This window comes from Marmota monax, unplaced genomic scaffold, assembly GCF_021218885.2.
Source record: "Marmota monax isolate L192 unplaced genomic scaffold, Marmota_monax_Labrador192_F-V1.1 WCK01_AAM20220418_F8-fsc00228, whole genome shotgun sequence".
Classification (NCBI taxonomy): Eukaryota; Metazoa; Chordata; class Mammalia; order Rodentia; family Sciuridae; genus Marmota; species Marmota monax.
The window spans coordinates 1,848,569-1,867,733 of NW_026695240.1; the positions used below are offsets into that span (position 1 = coordinate 1,848,569).

Below are 19,165 nucleotides of genomic sequence, written 5' to 3' on the forward strand. Positions count from 1 at the left end.
TGACATCCTTCCGGAGCGCTATCACTGCCCAGATGTCACCCCCACCGTTGTCTTTGCCGGAGATAAGTGGAAGTTAGAGAGCCTCTTTGGTTTTAGAGAAAACCTAGTTGAGAGAACATTTTAATAAATTTCTGGGAAACTGCCTAAAGCTGTCTTCCAAGAAAGACACCGGTTCTTCTCACCTAACCTGTTGGGTGTTTTCTTCCTACTCTAAATATTCACTATAATACTTAAAGAGTGCCCAAACGGTACAAGCTTCAGAGCTCGCACAACTCCGATCAGCCCCTCGGAAACACAAGTGCACCTCTTCTCCGCTCCTTCACACCCTTCGCTGACTCCGGGTGCTCTCAGCTATCCAAGAAAGTCCCAAGCTGCAGAGAACTCCATTTCCCATCGCCCTCTTCGCTCAACACGTGACATCTACATTTCCCGTCATGCCCAACAACGCCTACTCCTAGGATTGTTCCCGGCCCCGCCTCCCTAACGCTCAGGTTCCGCCCCTCGCCTTACGCCGGAGAGCCCCAGTTCCCGCCTCTTACGTAAACCCCAGCCCACTCGTCCACGCCTCCGTGAGAGAGAGGGGGCGCGGCCATCTGAGCAATCTTGAAGCCCATTGGCTGTCGTGTCACCGCTGGGGCGTGGCTACGGGAGCCGGGCGGCCACGTTACGAACCGCGGCTGAGGTGGCGGCGGCAAAGGATGAACCCGGCAGGCTTGGCGGCGGCGGCGGGGACGCCCCGGCTGCGTAAGTGGCGTACGTGGCTGACCGAGGAGTTCGGGAGGGCGGGGGCGTGGCGGGGCCGCGGCGGCGGTTGGAGAGGTCACTGCAGGTCGGAGGTCACGAGATTGAGGATCTGGAATTTGGAGGTGTGCACAGCTCAGGGATGCCAGGTCCGGGTAGGGGGCGCCTTGTGGGTAGATTCTTTAGGAAACTGCTGTGGACGAAAACGACTTGGAGTAGGATATTGTGTGTTGTGCGGAGAAACGCGACTTTCATTCATTTGGAGTTAGCGGTCTGCCTTCCCCTGCTCCCCACCCTTCCGTGGCTCCCCAGTGCCCACGAGCTGTCGCCCGTGCTTCTTACTACGGCCTTCAGGGCCCTCCGTGAGAGGATCATGTTCACGCTCATTTAAAATTGAACTTGTACTGATTGTACTATTAATCTCCTTTTTTCCCACCGTTGAATTTGTATCTCTCAATTCCTCTTCATCTCCATATGAGCGCAGTGCGTTTCATTTCTTCATTCAGCATACCTTGCCTAAGCTCCCCCGTGCCAGGCCCTATGCTGGAATTTGGGTACTCAAAAGTAGGTTTGAGGACTCTGGTCCTTGCTGTCTTAACAGCTCAGAATTCAGTGGAAAGGCAGACACACTAAAAAGCAAACGAAGCAACAAGATAATTTGGGGAGTAAAAAGAGCTATAAAGAGAATAATCCTCGGGCTGGGGTTGTGGTGCAGTGGTACAGCCAGCACTTGCCTCGAATGTGTGAGGCACTGGGTTCCATTCTCAGCACCACATATAAATAAAAAATAAAGGTCCATCAATAACAAAAATGAGGGCTGGGGATATAGCTCAATTGGTAGAGTGCTTGCCTTGCATGCACAAGGCCCTGGGTTCAGTCCCCAGCAACACACACACACACACACACACACACAAATATATCTAAAGTGAATAAAATAAATAAAATTGAAAAAAAAAAGAATAATTTGCCCCAGGCACACCTTTAATCCCTGTACCTATAATTGTAATGAGGACAGAGTCAGGAAGATTGAAAAATGAAGGCCAACCTGGACACCTTAACAAGCCCTGTCTCAAAATAAAATTTAACAAGAAGGGCTGGATATGTAGATCAGTGCTCTAGGCCCCAAGTTTAATCCCTAGTACTGGGGTTGGGGGGTACATAGTCCAGGATGTGACAGGTTAAGGAGGACTCTTGGGGGAGAGGGCAATGTCTCTTCACCTCTTCAACCTTTGGTAAGTTCCTGGCTGGCCCTGTGGTGTGAGATGCAGGAGATAACGCCAGTGTCCAGAGAGCACTTGTTCCTGCCCTCATGGAGCTGCTAGTTACAGAGCAGAAGTGGCAGCGTGAAGTAATGGAGATATGATGAGAGCAGCGCAGAACAGGGATGGGAGGCAGAGGGGGCTTGGCCGGGATGGAGGTGTTGGCAGGAGCCCAGAGGAGGCCTGGCCTGGGGGGTCAGTGCAGCTTCTCTACCAGAGAGGGTACGTGTAATGATGAGTTATCCAGGAGGAGACTTGTAGGAGTGGGGAAGGCACTGAAGGCCTGCACTGAGGACACAAGTAGGTGAGTATCTGCTTAGAAATTGAGATGTGCACTCCGAAGGGAGGACAGAACAGGCAGGGCTCCTGCTTTGTACCAGGACTGTGAGAAGGAAGCCTCTAGGCCAAGGACTGGGTGTGATATTGGCAGGGGCCGAGGAAGGAAGTGCTCCCAGGTGACAGTACTGCACATCCAAAAGCCTGCAGGGCAAGGGGCTGCGTGGACAGGGCCTGAAGAGACCATTGTGGCTAGGACAGAGGTGTCTGGCAGAGCGGGTCACACAGGGCCATTCCATGTTTGGAGCTGACTCACAGCACAAGGGGCACTGATCTTAGGCAGAGGACATTGTGGCTTGCTGCGTGCATTTGAAAGGTTCACTGGCTGCCCATTAGAGGAAGGTTGGTGGACTAAGACAGGGCTGCACCGGGGAAGACATTTAAATCAGGGGGGAGGTGACAGAGTCAGAGAGGGGGACCTTGGGACATAGTGTCTGAGAACTAAGGAATTGTTGACTGGTTGTGAGGCAGAGGGGAATCAAGATTTGGACACTGAGGTCAAGACCCAGGGGCAGGCAGCCAGAGGGAATTCTGGGAAGAGGTTAGACCTGGATCTGGTGCCAATGGAAAATCAGTGGCTAGAAATTGAGCCCAGAAAGCGAAGGCACCCTGTGGTGGTCAGAGCTGACTGTGGATGGGATTGCCTTAGGTGAGAGGCGGAAGACAGGGCAAGAATGGAAAATTGGGTCACACATTTCAGGGAGGGACCATTTGGGAGCCTGTGAACTCCTGGAGGCAGGAGTGGTTCTGTCCCTGCCTGTGCTGTGTGCGCTGTGCCCGCAACAGGGCCTCTCACGCGGGCTCTGCTCCGCAGATGCTTGCGAGGTCTGACAGATTTGAGAAACAGGTGCATGCAGTGTCGCAAAAGCCACAGAGTTGGAGGTTGGCATTTGGGGCAGTGACACCAAAAGCTTCCAGGGGATCGAGTTAGATAAGAGTGGAACAATGGCCTAGGCCTGTGACAGCAGAGCCCCACATACCTAGTGCCAAGGGAATGACAGGGAGGGAGGAAGACTCGCCCTGAACTTTCAGGAAGTCACTCATCTGGCCAGAGGTGAAAGGGAAAAGGGAAGGAGGAAAGGGGGAAGGTCAGGGCCAGTGCTGCTTCCTTCACAATTAAAGAGACCTGGTCTGTGTTTTTAGGCTACTGAGGAATTGAGAAGGGGCTAGTGCCGGGGCTAGAGCCCCGCCTCGCGTGCGAAGGCCTGGGCTCCACCCCAGCTCTGCAGAGGGGGGAAAAGGAAAGAAAAATTGAGAGGAAGAGCTGGGAACATGGATTTATGCAGCTGAGCAGTTTGTGAGTGGTCACTTTGCCTCACACCAGCCCTGCACGGTGGGTGGGTGGGGGGACAACAGTTAACTCCATTCTACAGAGGGGAGAACCCAGGGATAGAGGAGGCTGTGACATGGATAATTGATTCTTCTCCCACATCCCAGCATGGCCTTATCTCCTGTCCTCTGTGCACAAAGCAGTGCCTGGCGTGTAGCAGTTCTCAGCATATGTCTGCTGGGTGGCACTGCTCTGTGGCCAGGAACAGGAGCCCAGGGCCAGGTTGCTGGTCTTCCACCCCCCCCCCCCCATCCACCCCACTGCTCAGCGTTGATTCTTCCACTTCCTCACCACCTCCAGCAAGTCCCCGTCCCTCCTACCTGGGAGATGTACCCAGAAACAGCTCATCCCCATACCCCACCCCCCTGGGGTCCTGCCACTGCTCCTCTCTGGGCCACCTCAGCAGTCTCCTTTTCCTGCCCATGCTCCTCCACCATCCCCCCCTCCCATGAAGCCAGAGGGGACATTTTGTGGAGTTGTGTGCGTGTGCATGTGTGCATGTGCTGCTTAGAACCCACGATCTGGTGTGTGCTGGGCGAGGACTCTACCACTGAACTCCACCCCCAGCCCTTTTAATTTTTTATCAAATCAGGTCTTGCTAAGTTGTCCAGGCTGGTCTTGAACTTGTGATCTTCCTGCCTCAGGGTCTGAGTCACAAGGATTACAGGAATGTATCATGGTGCCTATCTGTCAGGGTTTAATCATTGTCATCTTTGCCAGAGAGACCTGGGCCGGACTCCATGCCAGTCAACTCTGTTTGGTCCTTTCACAAGCCATGTTGCTCTCTGTGCCTTGGTTTCACATTTGTCAAATGGGGGTGGCCATTTATTCACACTGAGCACCTGCTTTAGCTCTGAGGTTCAGCTATGAACATGGTGAAGGTCCCCACCCCAGGGTCTCGCAGTCCAGTGGGGAGACAGTGAGTAAAATAAAGAAAACAGCTGATCGGTCAGCTGGTGCCAAGTTCCGTGGTCAAAATGAAGTAGGGAAGGTGGGTCAGGTACCGCCCGGGGTGATCAGGGAAGGCCCCATCCGCAGGCAGAGAGGGGGAACTGTGTGCGCATGGTGGAGAGAGCATTCCAGGCAGAGGCACAGCTAGTGCAGTGGCCCTGAGGTAGGTGTGTGCCAGGTAGGTAGCAGGTATGTCTGGTGAGCATTGAAAGGCCAAGGTGGCTGGACCTGAACCACTTTCCCTGAGTGAGGGAGAGCGTGGGAGACAAGGACAGAGCCCTTGTTTATAAAAGGCTTGGTGCGTATTAGACCCCAGAGTAGCTGTCCATGTCACCATTATTATTTATTATTTTGTAGATGAGTGGATGGGTGACAAAGATGGATGGGTGGATGATGGGTGGGTGATAGGTAGGTGATAATGGATGGGTAGATAGGTGGCGGATGGGTGGGTAATGACAGATGGATGATGGAGGGATGGGTGGATGTGGAGGGGTAGATTGATGGATGGTGGATGGATAGGTAGAGCCTGCGCCTGAGAGCCCATGTGATATCAGCACTCTGCTGGTGACTCCAGCCCCTGATTTGGCAGGAGCAAGAAGGAGAGCTGCAGAATGAGGGAGCATCCACTCTCTTCCCCTGCAGCCTCGAAGCGGAGGACTCCGGCCTCCCCGCCGGACATGGCCGACCCCCACCAGCTTTTTGATGACACGAGTTCAGCCCAGAACCGGGGCTATGGGGCCCAGCGGGCACCTGGTGGTCTGGGCTACCCCAACACCTCTGCCTCCGCACAGGCGGCCTTCCTGGCAGATCCTGTGTCCAACATGGCCATGGCCTACGGGAGCAGCCTGGCTGCACAGGGCAAGGAGCTGGTGGACAAGAACGTGAGTGGACCGGGGCTGGGGGGCGGGATGGCAGGGGCTGCAGGGTCTCAGGCTTGAGCTCTGCCTCTGCAGATTGACCGCTTCATCCCTGTCACCAAGCTCAAGTACTATTTTGCCGTGGACACCGTGTATGTGGGCAAAAAGCTGGGCCTGCTCGTCTTCCCCTATCTGCACCAGGTTGGCACTGCGCTGCCCGGCGGTCGGGGTCGGGGTCCTGGGGTCAGCCGCTGTAAGCAAGGCGGGAGGAGCCCTGCTCTGGGGATCCTGCCCACTCCCCCTTTCTCCCCACAGGACTGGGAGGTGCAGTACCAGCAGGACACCCCAGTGGCCCCCCGCTTTGACATCAACGCTCCTGACCTCTATATTCCAGGTTTCACCTTGCCCAGCCCTGCCCACACCCCCCTCCCTCTGGCTGGGCAGAGGTTTGGGTGCAGAGGCCCAAAACAGCCCTTCCTCTGACCTCTGTCTTGTGTCTTCTCCTACAGCGATGGCTTTCATCACCTACATCTTGGTGGCTGGCCTTGCACTGGGGACACAGGATAGGTAAGGGAGTGGGGTGGTCTTGGGGACCAAGGCACATCAGGGAGGTCTCAGTCCATCACCTTCACTGTCCCCTTGCCTCCCCTCTCTTTCCCAGCCACATGCAGCCCATCACACCCTGTGCGGGGGGACCCTCTAAATCCATCCTTCCTCTTAGCCTCCACCTGAGATCTGTCCTCATCCTCACTCTCCTGAGCACGCTGCCCCTGCCGCCCTCACTCCAGGGACATCTGGGAAGGTTTTATGTGAGCTGTGGGCCGGGCCGCACCCCACCTTGACCCATACAGCTGCCAGAAGCCCCCAAATTGAGCCCCAGCTCCTCAGCCTGGCATCTCCATCCCCTTTGCTCCCTCTGCCGTGCCACTCTGTCCCTTTCCACTCCAGAGGGCCTGGTGCTGCCCCAGGGCCTGGGCACTTCTGTTACCTTGGCTCAGAAGGCTCCTTCCCTATGTCGCCTGCTCATGCCCCACCCAGCATTGATGCCTCTCCTCCAGGGCGAGCCCCTGTCTCTCCCTCATAGTCCCTGGTCCTTTCCTTTGTGGCACTGAAAACAACTGTCATTAGAAGCAGTTGATTAATTGTTGGGCCCTGGGGATAGGGCAGAGACCCCGGCCCTTCTCTGACCACTGCTTACTCCTTCAGACCTCAGCTTAGCTGTCCTCTGTTCTGGGAAGCCCCTTCTGCCATCCCTTCCGGCCTGTGTGCCACAGCCCCCTGTGAGTCACACCTGTGATTGACCCTTGTGGGTGTCACTGCCTGGGAACAGACAAACTGGAATCCTGGAATGGGATGTCTAGGAGGGCAGGCCCAGGTCCCTCTTGGTCACTGCTGGGCTGTCTCTAGGCCAGTGCTCAGGGGGGGTCTGAGCCAGCAGCTGAATGACAGAGCTCGGTCCCACAGGTTCTCCCCAGACCTCCTGGGCTTGCAGGCAAGCTCAGCACTGGCCTGGCTGGCCCTGGAAGTGCTGGCCATCCTGCTCAGCCTCTACCTGGTCACTGTCAATACCGACCTCACCACCATCGACCTGGTGGCCTTCCTGGGCTACAAATATGTCGGGTGAGTACCCCCAAACCTGCCTGCCAGCCCCGCCCTTGGGCCCTGTCCTCAAATCAGCCTCCATTCTCCCTCTCTCCAGCATGATCGGCGGGGTTCTCATGGGCCTGCTCTTTGGGAAAACTGGCTACTACTTGGTGCTGGGCTGGTGCTGCGTGTCCATCTTCGTGTTCATGGTGAGCTGGGGCTCAGGGTGGGTAAGGCTGAGGACACAGGCCTCCTGGACATAGTTGGGCCCTGGGGCATCCAAGCAGAGGATGTCAGAGAAGGAATTTAGACGAGAGCTGTTGCCAAACTGAGGGGCATGGAGTAACTACCCCAGCCGGGGTCAGGAGGGCTTCTTAGAAGAGGAGGTATCCAAGCTGGGTCAGGTAGAGCCACAGGAGCTGGCATTGGGGCTGCGGTGAGGATCCCCACCCAGGCTGGGGGCTGGGTCCCCACCCTTCCCCTTATGTGGGGGACTTTCCCACCAAAATTTCCCTGGAAGGAGATTCTCTAAGAGCCCTTCCATCCGGAGTGGGGGTGCTGGCAAAGGGCCCTGGCTTGGGTTGACCCGAATTTCATGCCTCAGATCAGTTCTGGGGTTAAACCTCAGTTTCCCCTTTTATAAAATGGGATGGTGATGTCTGCATGTCAGGGTGCTGGGAGAGGTCAGAGCCCAGGGTGCACATGGGGCGCAGGGCTACTGGGCTGTAAATGACCCATGAGCAGATACGCTGATGTCATCATTTCAAAGTTAAAAAAATACATTTTAAATATTTTAGAAAATAGCATTTCTAGCTGGGCACATTTCTAGTTGTAATTCCAGCTACTTAGGAGGCTTAGGTGGGGAGATCTCAAGTTGGAGGCCAGCCTCAGCAACATAGGGAGACCCCATTTAAAAAAAGCTGAGGTGGGGTGGGGGCAGCCTGAGGCAGTGTCAGTCCCACCTATAATCTCAGTTACCGGAGGCCGAGGCAGGAGAATGAAGGCCACCCCGGGCAATAGTGAGACCTTGTCTCAAAAAGGTTGCTAGTATAGCTCGATGGTAGACTGTGTCTGGGTTCAGTCTGGGATTGGGGAGGCAGAGTTGGGGATCTACTTTGTCTTTAAAAATGGTCATCACCGAGGGTGCCTTGTCTACCACGGAGAGGCTCTGCATTTGATTTCAGCACCAAGAGGGGAAAAAACCGTGGCTGGTAAAGCTGTCTTACTGGCATTTGAGTCTGGAACCCTCATTTTTGCTCACGGGCCCAGAGGGGCAGGATCTTGGCCAGGCTGCGGGTTCTTGTGGGCAGAGGCTAGAAGTCCGCCCAGTCCTCCCACCACCCAGTCCTCCCGCCCCTGGCGGGTTGGTGGCGAGGGTAAACCCAGCGCCCGTCTCCCCTCCCCTCCCAGATCCGGACGCTGCGGCTGAAGATCCTGGCCGAGGCGGCGGCTGAAGGAGTACCGGTGCGCGGGGCGCGGAACCAGCTGCGCATGTACCTGACCATGGCCGTGGCGGCGGCGCAGCCCCTGCTCATGTACTGGCTCACCTTCCACCTGGTGCGGTGAGGGCGCCCGCGCAGCCGCCTGCCGCCCGCCCGCTGCCGCCGCTCATCTCCGCCCGCCTCGGGCCGCCTTTCCGGGCAGGGCCGCCGCCCGCGCCCGCCCGCGCCCCTCTCCCCGCCAAGGTGCTGAGATCTCCAGCTGCACAGCGAAACAATAAAGCCTGATGGACTGGGGCCGCCTCTGTCCTTGGGACGCCGGGCAGGGGACTGGCCGCCCGGCAGGGGGCAGCGCCGGGCCAGGGAGCGGAGCGACGGGGACGGGGCGGGAGCCAGACACAGCGCCACCATCGGGAGGGTTTAATCAGTGAGGGGACTTCTTGCCCTTCTCCTTGCCCTTCTCCTTCTTGTCCTTCTTCTCCTCCTTTTTCTTCTTCACCTTGAGTTTCTTGGCCTGGCCCGGGGTGGCTTCGTGCTGCTTGGCGCCCGCAGCGTGGCACTGTGGGCAGCGGGTGGGAGGGGAGATGTCCAGGCTGTCCTGGGACCGGCCCCGCCCAGCGCTGACCCCCACCTTGGCCTGCCTTGGCCCGGGCAGCCCTTTACCTTCCCCTCGGCATCCGAGTCGCTGGAGGAGCTGCTGCTGCTGCTGCTGGAGTCTGAGGAGCTGCCATTGCCATGCTGGGGGACAGGGATGACAGTGAGGGCGGGGAACCCCTTCCCAGACCCCCACCCCAAGTCGGAAAGCCGAGGTGCGACAAGGTCTAAGGGCCAAAGTCGAATCCAGGTCGCCCCATCCCCCTGCATGCCTGGTGGCGAGGTGACTTACCCTTGGTTTCCGAGGTGCCCCCGCCTCTGGCGGGCCCTGAGCCTTGGAGGGACCGTGCCTGGCGTCTCTCACCTGGCCTGTCCCTGCTGGCTTCTTGGAATTAGAGTTCAGGGCTGCGACACAAAAGAAGTTGGGTGGGTTGGGGGTATTGGAACCCCTGGCCCCGCTGAGCCTGCCCCCACCCACGGGGACCCCCGCCCGGAGCGCACCTGTTGCCAGGTCGAACTCCATGGTGGTGAGTGAAGGTGGGTCGGAGGAGCGGGCAGTTCCCGCAGGGAGGAGGAGGAGCGCTGGACCTGTAGCCCCAGGAATTCCGAGGAGTCCCACCCTCCCAACCTTTGCCCTGCAGCAAATAGGTCTTGACTCACCGCCCCTCCCTGGCCCCACCCACACTTTCCTCCATAGGAAAGGGGGAGGCGGACAGTTGATTGCCTGTTCCTGATCCAGGCCACCGGTGGATGGGCTGGGGTCAGGGGTGTCGGGGAGTTGCAGGTTTCTGGGGAGAGGATGGAGAGCTGTTGTGAGCTTCCCCTCAAAAGGTCAGATGGCTGCCCTGGAGGGATGCCCATGCAGGCCGCCAGGGTCTTCACTATTTAACTGAAGCTCACAGCCCCTCTCCCGCCTGGAGAGAAACTGGCTGGGGTGAGGCGCCCAGGCTGGATGGGGCCTGTGCATTCCAGGCCCAGCTGTGTCAGCAGCAGAGAGACTTCCAGAAAGTTGTTTCACTCCCGGCCTGTGAGTGACAGCTGGCCTGTGAGTGACAGCTGCCGCTGGGGCTATGAGATCTGGGTGGGTTGGTTTCCTAGACTGGAGCCTGGCACAGATGGAATAATGCACATGGAGGATATGATGTGGTGCCTTTGGTTTTGTTTTGAATAAAGGCAGGTGTCCTAGCTTGGGCTGCTATAAAAAATACACCACAGATCCAGCTGCTTACACGACAGTGCATCTCTCAGTCCCCGGACCCTGGGAGTTAAAGACCAAGGTACAGCAGAGATGGTGTCTAAGGGCCACTTCCTGGCCTGTGAACAGCTGCCTTCTTTCTGCCTCCTCAGTGCCCCTGGGATTGGGGAGGCAGATCTAAGGACACTAATCCCATTCCTGTGAGCTCCACCCTTCTGATCTCACAACCTCCCTAGAGTCCCACTTCCAAATACCATCACGATGGAGACTGAGCTTGAACAGCATCCAGCCCAGACAGCAGGCCCTGTTACTACTTATTTTCAGATAGGAAGGCAGAGGGAGTAACAGTAATATGCAGGGTGAACAGGGGTTCAGGCTCTGGCAGAGTGGCTGAAGTCAAAGCTCAGCTTGGCTTTCTGACTCACCCTGGGGACTCTAAACTGAAGGGGTGTCCAGCTGAGCCCAGCCTTTTTACCCCTGAACCAGGCTTGAGTCAGACTGGGAGAGGAATGGGGGCCTAGCCTCTGTGACAGTGGGTGTCCTGACTGCACAAAGGGAGATTCTAGGCAGGAATAGTGGCTGTACCCTCAGATATCTGCTCTAAATGTCCTCAGAGGTGCCTGCCCTGTCTCTGTCATTCCATCCCTTTCTCCTGCCCGGCATAGCCCCTGCTTACCACCATCTGAGGTTATCTTCATTCTTTATTCCTTTGGCATATATTTAATTGAGCACCTTTGGTATCTAGTACAGTTCAAGGGCTAGGGGTTCAGAAGTGAACAAAATCAGCCTCATGGAATTGACAATTGTACTGAGGAAAGCAGAGTAAAATGTACATAGTATGTTAAGGAAAAACCTAAAAAAATGTCTGTCATTTGGTGAATGGATGGACAAAATGTGGCATGCCTATCAGTGGAATAATACGCAGCAATGATAAGGAACAAGCCCCTGACACCCTGCATCACGGATGAACCTCAAGCACACAATGCTATGGAAAAGCAGCCAGATGCAAGACTCTAATGCCTGATGTCGTTTATGTGAAATGTTCAGGGAAGGCAGTTACAGAGACAGTAGTTAGTGGTTGCTAGAGGGCTGATGAGGGGGGACTGGGGATTAACTATAAATGCACAGGAGGTAATTAAAATGTTCTAAATAGCACAGAGTATGGTAATGACACCTACAGTTCCAGCCACTTGGGAGGCTGAGGTAGGAGGATCCTTTGAGTTCAGAAATTTGAGTCCAGCCTAGGCAATATAGTGAGACCATATAGAAAAGTGAAAATGTTCTTTTTTTTTGTGTGTGTGTGGGGGGGGTGTACTGGGAATTGAATCCTAGGAGTGCTTTACCTCCCAGCCCAATTTCCAGTCCTTTATTTCATTTCATGCTATTTTGAGACAGGGTCTTGTTAAGTTGTTGAAAGTCTCACTAAGTTGCCAGGGCTGGCCTCAAACTTGCCATCCTCCTGCCTAAGCCTCCAGAGTGGCTGGGATTGCAGGTGTGCACCACCAAATCCAGCCATATTGTGGAAATATTCTAAAAACTGATACATAGTGACAGTTGCACCACTTGGTAAATTTATTAAAAATCACTGAATTGAACCAGGCATGGTAGTGCACACCTGTAATCCCAGTGACTCTGGAGGCTGAGATAGGGGGATTGCAAGTTTGAGGTCACCCTCAGTAACTAAGTGAGTCCCTAAGCAACTTAGTGAGACCCTGTCTCAAAAAAGGCTGGGGATGTGACTCAATGGTTAAGCACCCCTGGTTTCAATCTCTGGTACCAAAAAACCCCACTGAATTATATATTTGAATTGGGTGAGTTTTATGTAACTTATACCTCAATAAAAGCATTCGTATATAAAATAAAAAAAAAAAAATGGCCAGTCACAGTGGCACATGCCTGTTATCCCAGCTGCTCCGGAAGCTGAGGCAAGAAGATTGCAAGTTTAAGGCCACCTTGGCAATTAGCAAGATCCTATCTCAAAATTAAAAAGGGTTGGGAGTGCAGCTCAGTGGCCCCCGAGTACCAAAAACAGAATAAGAAAATGCAGCTGAGGGCAGGCCCATGAGCCCTGGGTACCAGCTACTTGAGGGGCAGGGGGACCACTTGAGCCCAGGAGTTTGAGGCCAGCCTGGTCAACATGGAGACCTTGTCTCAAACAAACAAACAAAAGCCCCAAGGGGCTGGGCTCAATGGTAGAGCACTCACCTAGTATGTGTGAGGCCCTGCGTTCCATCCTCAGCACCACATAAAAATAAATAAAGGTACTGTGTCCAACTACAACTAAGAAATATATCTAAAAAAACAAAAGACAAATACAAGAGGAAAGAGTAATAATTATTTGGTATGATGGGGAAGGGTTGGATTTAAAGTCACCAGGGAAAGCGTCACTGAATATTTTGTTTTTAATTTCATTGAACCCAAGGGCACTTTACCACTGAGCCACATCCCCAGCCCTTTTTATTTATTTTTTATTTAGAGACAGGGTCTTGCTAAGTTGCTGAAGCTGGCTTTGAACTGGCGATCTTCCTGCCTCAGCTTCCCAAACTGCTGGGATTACAGGTGTGAGCCACGAGCCCAGCTGTTTTGTTTTATTTAGAGGAAGGGTCCTGCTGCTGTTGCCCAGGCTGGTCTCATAACTCTTAGTTAAAAAAAATTCTCTCCCTCTCTCTCTTAATACCTTTATTTTATTTATCTTTTTTTATATCCAAATACAACTACAAAATAAATATTTAAAAAAAAAAACTAAAGATATGGAGGAAGAGTGCTCTAGGCAGAGGAATCGTAAGTGCAAAGGCCCTGAGGTGGGAATGTGCCTGTGTGTCCAAGGCATTGCAAGGAGGTCAGAGTGGAGAACAGAAGGCAGAGGGTGGAGATGAAGCAGTGAGGTGAGGAGAGGAGGCAGGGTGGGGTGGGGATTGTAAATGGTTCTTTCTCCCGCTGAGTGAGTGTGGCTTTGCCCACAGCTGAGGGCAGGATATGAGAGTGTGTTTCTCCTGGTGGGAGCATGAATTCCATGAGGGTGGGGACCTGGTCTGCGGTGCTGTCACCGGATCTGTGTGACTCAGCCTCGCTGCTCACCATCATTTGGTGAATCAGTGAGGTTACCTGAGGCCAGGGAGCGTGCTAATGGCAGGTTAGAGCCAGCACAGACCGGCCAGTTTGGGTCCTGAGGTCAGTCGTGATGGGGCGTCCTTGCTCCGCCCCTTACTGCTCGGTGGTAAGCAGCCCCCGACTTCTCTTTTCTGGTCTCACAAGTTTTGCACAGTCTGCCTGGCACAGGTCGATGGAAGCCCAATAAAGGTTAGTCTTTATAATTATTTCCCAAAACCTTATTATTGATCATGAAATTGGCAATAGGATCCTCAGGTTTATCTGAGGCGATGAGCCTGAAAGCAGTGCAGCTTCTTGCCCCAGACACCGCTAGTGAGCTGTGACCCAGCGACGGAGCCCTTCCCAAGATGAAGCTCCCTGCTCCTTTCAAGGCGGGTGAATGGGCACAGGGGGAACGTGGCCCTGTCCGCCTCTCATTCACTGTTGGATTATGGTTAGGACCTGAGTCTGGAATCTTTTACAGAGACCTAAAAGATGGAGGCTTAGCAAGATGGTGCCATTTTGTTTCACAGGAAAGTCTGAGTCGAGGGGAATCAGAGCTGGTGCTCCAGGAGATCGTCCAGGGACCCGGGCTCCTTCCCTTTATTATTGCCCATGGCAGCCGGCTTCTACCACTGGGTTCTTGGGAAGAAAAAGGGCAGGTGGGGAGCACCACCTGACCTAGGGCTTAGGGGTGTGGCTCCATGGTAGAGCTCTCTCTCCCCTATCATGTTCAAGGCCCTGGGCACTATTTCACCTACTCAGGAGGCTGAGGCATGGGGTTTGCAAGTTCTAGGCCAGGCTTGGCAAGTTAGGGAGACTGACTCAAAAATTTAAAAAGCCGGGGATGCAGCTCAGTGGTAGAGCACCCTTGGTTCAATCCTGATGACCAGGAAGGCAGATGTACCCACGTGCTCACAACCCATTGGCCAGGACTTAGACAGATGGTTACATCTAACTGCAAGGGAGGCTGGGAAATATCATTCCTAGCTGGGCAGCTGTGCCCAGGAAAAACCTGGGGGCTTCTGTTACTGAAATAAAGGAGAAATGGATGTGGGATCCCATCTCTGTTGTCACTCCCTGTTGGTAGCGTTAGTGGCAGTGAGTGCCCCTTTCTCCCTTGCTCTGCCGACTTCAGGTTTACAAATGGTGGCCAGCTGGGGAGATGGATGAGAAACAGGTGTGAGGTCCAAAGACAAAAAAGGCCAGCCAGCCTTCTGCTGTTTGGAAAGTGCCAGCTCCTCACCACTCAGTTGTCGTCTGCCATGGCTAACAAGCCAGGGACAGTAGCTTGTCTGTCCCAGGCCCGTCTGGCCTTGGCCTCTGCTCATCTCAGGTATAGAACTCCCTTGTTGGCCGAGCCTTGGCATCTGACAGGCCTGCCCTCCCCTGCTCATTCCCTATCATTTCCACATAAAATGCCCTGGAGCAGAGGCTCTCTCTGCAGGAAAAAGGGGCCTGCATCCCGACGGGTCTGCAGCAATATTGTGTCGTCAGCTTCTCATCACTGTGACCAAATGCCTGAGAAAACCCATGTACAGGAGGAAAGGTTTACTTTGGCTCACAGTTTCAGCTCATGGTCTCTTGGCTCCCTCGTCCCTGGGCCTGTGGTGATGCTGGCCACCATGGTGCGGAGCACGTGGTGGAGCAAAGCTGCTCACCTAGTGATGGCCAGAAGACAGAGCTCCATCACAAGGACAGAGCTGGTGACACAATACCTCCTTCAAGGCCATGCCCCCAGGGACCTATTACCCCCACCAGGCCCTGCCTTCTGAAGTTCCCATCACCTCTCAGTAGCATCACCAGATGGGGACCCGGCCTTTGGGGGACAGTCCAGATCCAAACTGAAACAGATACTGACTCCTTGGGTCAGCATCCTTTCTAAAAAACGTGTCACCTGAAGGAAGCAGACATCCTCAAAGGGTCACTACAGTTCTGAGGCTTTTCCTTTATTGCTGCAATTTAGGAAGAGATTTCTGGATTCGACCTGGAGAACAGGGAAGCCAGGTGTGGGCTGGGGAAGGGCAGGCCTCTTGGCCTCGTTGGCCTGTGCATCTGGGGCCAGCCGCAGCTGACTGCAAGAGCATCTGAAGCCAGCTGGGTCTGGTCTTTCCTGGAGTTTACGAGAGTGGACTGCCCGGTCCATAAACATCAGGATCCATATCCGGGAATGTTTTCTTTGAAATCAACCACATCCGAGCGAATTCGTGACCTGACGCACACCGTCTGCAGAGACTCAGTTTCCTTTCTCAGCAAACGCTGCACTGGCCTTTGCCTGCAACCCATCTGGTCTGGCCCTTAGGTCCTCGGATACTTACCAATAATCAGAGAATCTGGACGGCCCTTCTTTGGAAAGTGCCAAGGGACTGCCAATCCAGCTGGGGAGGTCCAAGCTTGGCCTCCACCCAGCTGTCAGCTCTGGGATGGGTTTTATTACTTATCAACTAATATGCTGGCCTGTTAGTGTTTCAAACAGTGCTACAAACCCAATCCTGGGTAAAGAACGGTCAGAGAAACACTTTTTTTTTTTTTTTTGTACTGGGAATCGAACCCAGGGGTACTCAACCACTGAGCCATATCCCCAGCCCTTTTTCATATTTTATTAGACTGGCTTTGAACTCATGATTCTCTTGTCCCAAGCTGCTAGGATCACAGTCATGCGCCACTGCGCTGGCTAGGGTTACACATTCTCGCCCACCCAAGACCTACAGGAGCAGAAATGCTGTGAGAAGGCTGTTTCTCCTAAGAATCTGCTCCTCAATCCTACAGCACATTGGCTTCTGGTGAAATCTCAAGAATGTGCCATGATATTGGTCACTGATGAATCTGACCACCAGAGGCTGGGACCAAATTTGTTTGCTTTGTCTCCCACAGCTAGTATAAACAGGAACCCGGGCAGCAGCAGGAGACCACCATGAGGCATACTAAGCCTGGAGCATGCCACCCAGCATCCTGGGGAGGGTCCAGGTCTTATTTCATAGGTTGGATGTGCCTAATGCTAATGTAGACCCCACACAAGGGAGTTTAGACTTACCTATAGATCTTTAGTGTCACCACAGGGCCAAAAGGCAACCGTCTTTCCCAGCAGAGAGACATTCTGTGGCCCAGCCCCCAAGCACATATACAAAACCTGCAGGGAGGGGCACAGGGTCCTTTGGCTCTGGAATTGTTAAACTTGACTTGGAAACTTGGGTAATGATACTGAGATGGTCTCAGGTGCCCTGTGAATGCCATTGCCCAGGACTCCTCAGGGGTCAGAAACATGACTTTGCATAAACAAAATTGGAACAAGGTAGCTGGGTGTGGTGGAACACATCTGTTATCCCAGCAGCTTGGGAGGCTCAGCAACTTAAGCCCTAAGCAACCTAGACCATCTCTAAATAAAAAACGAAAGCTGCTGGCGATGTGGCTCAGTGTTGTTAAGCGTCCCTGGGTTCAATCCAAGATATAAAAATAAATAAAAATTTTTAAAAAGTCGAACAAGGCTGTGCCAGTACATGCTTTTAGAAACCACCTGGTGGGGGTGGGTCCCACATTCAGAAGCTGCCATTGTTGGCGAACCTCATTATAGCTCCAATTTTGGCCCACGTGGGGGTCTTGGCAAACAGGACACTCACCTGAGTGGTCATTGTCTTCAAGGCTGACCTGAGCTGATCAGATACCCTTCGAGTCAAGGCTTGATATTAGGGAAAAGAAAGACTTATCACACTCAGGAACGATAGGGGTAGAATCCCAGATTTTAAAAGTACTCTAGCCAGGCGTGATGCACATGCCTGTAATCCCAGTGACTTGGGAGGCAGAGGCAGGAGGATCACAAGTTCGAGACCAGCCTCAGCAATTTAGTGAGACTCTATCTCAAAATAAAATTTAAAAAAGGCTGGGGATGTGGCTCAGTGGTAATATTCCCCTGAGTTCAATTCCCAATACCCCAAACCCAAACAAAAAATTCTATATAACCTCAATCCTTTTATCCTGATCCTCACCCAGATGACCTGGGTGAAACCCTTTCTGGGAACAGCCACACTCTCTGCCTTAGTTAAATGTGTGCAGAAGGAGGAGGAAGAGTGAGAAATCTGATTTGTGTGTAGAGGTGTTGGGGATTGAACCAGGGTCTTGTGCTTGAATTCAATCCCCAGGGAACCTCTCTACCACTCAGCTGCATTCCCAGCCCTTGCCATCACCTCCTCCTGAGTACTGGGAATTGAACCCAGGCTGGTCTTGAACTTAGGATCATCCTGCCTCAGTCTCCCTAGTCACTGGGAACACAGACCTAGTTGATTTTGGGGGGACAGTACTGGGGATTGAACTCTCAGAGTGCTTTATCTCTGAGCCACATCCCCTGTACTTTATATTTTTTACTTAGAGACAAGGTCTTACTAAGTTGCTCAGGGCCTCACTAAATTGCTGAGGTTGGCCTTGAATTTGCATCTTCTCCCTGGGATTGTTGGGATTACAAACGTGGACCACCATAGCCTGGCTTGGTTGATATTTTAAGAGCCCATCCTATCTCTCAGTGATGCCAGCAGCCTGGGATGACAGAGAGTGTGAAATGTTCACTGAATGCTGTAGCTACTGGCCACTTTGGGCAGCCTTTGAAACAAAGGGCAGCCTTTGAAACAATGAAACACCATTATCAGCCAGGAAATGGTGCAGAAAGTTGAAAGCATGACAGTTATGCTCCAAGTGTCCTGAGGGCATGTGGGAGTCCCCTGAGCAACCTGCAACAGCAGCCCTGTGACCAGGCCAGTGCCCACCATGGCCAGACCCCCTGGTATCCTGTGAGAAGCAGCAGCCAGGGCAGCCTGAGGGAGGATCCCCTGCTGGCCAAGGAGACCTGCTTCTGTGTGCTCAGGTGGCTCTTCCAACAACACAGGGAGCTGGAGAACCCCTGGCCAAATCTCTTCCCATACCCAGCTCTCCAGGAGCTCTGGGCTCTCCACGTGCTGGGGATGCCGCAAGCAGGTCTCACTGCTCACCAGCTCGGAGCCAACTGGCATGGATGCCTGGATGGGCAGCTAAGGCTGCCAGGCCCAGTGGGGAGAAGGCCAGAGTCCACCAGCAACATCCACCGTGGCAAAGGGGCCAGGAAGGAGCCCATGAGGTGTCTGCCCAGCTTGCTTTTGGAATTGGTTTTAAGGCTTTAAGGGAGTTCTAGGAAGGGCCAAGGGAAGGACGCCAAGTCCTTTTGTTGCAAGAAGAGTCCAGAGCAACATCTCAAAGTGTCATGCCGCACTGTGCACCCAGGAATGAGGGCCAGGCGCCCATCCCCATGCGGGGGGGGGGGGGTGGGGGGGACTGGGGCACAGAATGCCCGCCTGACCTTGAGGACTACCTTGTTTGGAAAGAGAAGAGAAGAAGGGGGCTTCCAGTCCAGAAGGGAAAGTCACAGGGAGGCAGCAGGACTGAGCCTGGCTGGAGACCCAACTCAGCAGAGCAGGACTCTGTTCTGTGTCAACACAGGGGCATGTGGGAGCCTAGAAAGAAGAGTTCCAGAAGGAAAAGCCGCTCCCTCCCCTCCTGTAGGAGAGACTGCAGAACTGAGGAGACAAACTCAGACACCAAGTAACTCTGGTGAAACCATTGCACTCTCAGGCAGGTCCTCCCTGGACAGGAGGCTCACTATTCTCATCCTCGGGTGCCCTCCAAGGCAGTGTTTCAAAGGATGGGTCACAGCCATTGGTGGGTCACAGCAATCAATTGGTAGTTGGGGTTGGAACTTTTTTTTCATTTGAGACAGGGTCTTGTTATGTTGCCAAGGCTGGCCTTGACTTCATGATCCTCCCGCCTTG

The 19,165-nt window shown here is 53.8% G+C and overlaps 2 protein-coding genes across 5 annotated transcripts; one reads left to right on the forward strand and one right to left on the reverse strand.

Moving 5' to 3' along the window:
* The first annotated feature begins 617 nt into the window (after positions 1–617).
* Positions 618–8,794, forward strand: Yif1b (Yip1 interacting factor homolog B, membrane trafficking protein). Of its 4 annotated transcripts, none has more exons than XM_046440254.1 (8): positions 618–744; positions 5,260–5,498; positions 5,571–5,675; positions 5,790–5,868; positions 5,984–6,041; positions 6,939–7,094; positions 7,174–7,267; positions 8,469–8,794. In XM_046440254.1, exons 1-8 carry the CDS (start codon positions 699–701, stop codon positions 8,622–8,624), a joined length of 933 nt encoding a protein of 310 aa, XP_046296210.1. In that variant the 5' UTR covers positions 618–698; the 3' UTR covers positions 8,625–8,794. The 4 variants fall into 4 exon arrangements, with proteins under 4 accessions (XP_046296210.1, XP_046296209.1, XP_046296211.1 ...); XM_046440253.2 differs by having other exon boundaries at positions 622–753; XM_046440255.2 differs by having other exon boundaries at positions 659–744; positions 5,207–5,498.
* Positions 8,795–8,902: 108 nt separating this feature from the next.
* On the reverse strand, positions 8,903–9,729 carry CUNH19orf33 (chromosome unknown C19orf33 homolog). Its single transcript, XM_046440258.1, has 4 exons — positions 9,593–9,729; positions 9,384–9,496; positions 9,161–9,235; positions 8,903–9,056 (listed from the first exon to the last, which is right to left on the reverse strand). Exons 1-4 carry the CDS (start codon positions 9,612–9,614, stop codon positions 8,922–8,924), a joined length of 345 nt encoding a protein of 114 aa, XP_046296214.1. The 5' UTR covers positions 9,615–9,729; the 3' UTR covers positions 8,903–8,921.
* Positions 9,730–19,165: the final 9,436 nt, after the last annotated feature.

Excerpts from the sequence above, each read along its gene's own strand:
- Yif1b (XM_046440253.2), top strand. The coding sequence starts at position 699 with ATGAACCCGGCAGGCTTGGCGGCGGCGGCGGGGACGCCCCGGCTGCGT. Across the intron at positions 5,499-5,570 it reads AGGAGCTGGTGGACAAGAAC|ATTGACCGCTTCATCCCTGT; the intron begins GTGAGTGGACCG and ends CTGCCTCTGCAG. Across the intron at positions 5,869-5,983 it reads TCCTGACCTCTATATTCCAG|CGATGGCTTTCATCACCTAC; the intron begins GTTTCACCTTGC and ends CTTCTCCTACAG.
- CUNH19orf33 (XM_046440258.1), bottom strand. The coding sequence starts at position 9,614 with ATGGAGTTCGACCTGGCAACAG. Across the intron at positions 9,497-9,592 it reads GGAGTTCGACCTGGCAACAG|CCCTGAACTCTAATTCCAAG; the intron begins GTGCGCTCCGGG and ends TTTGTGTCGCAG. Across the intron at positions 9,057-9,160 it reads ACTCGGATGCCGAGGGGAAG|TGCCACGCTGCGGGCGCCAA; the intron begins GTAAAGGGCTGC and ends CGCTGCCCACAG.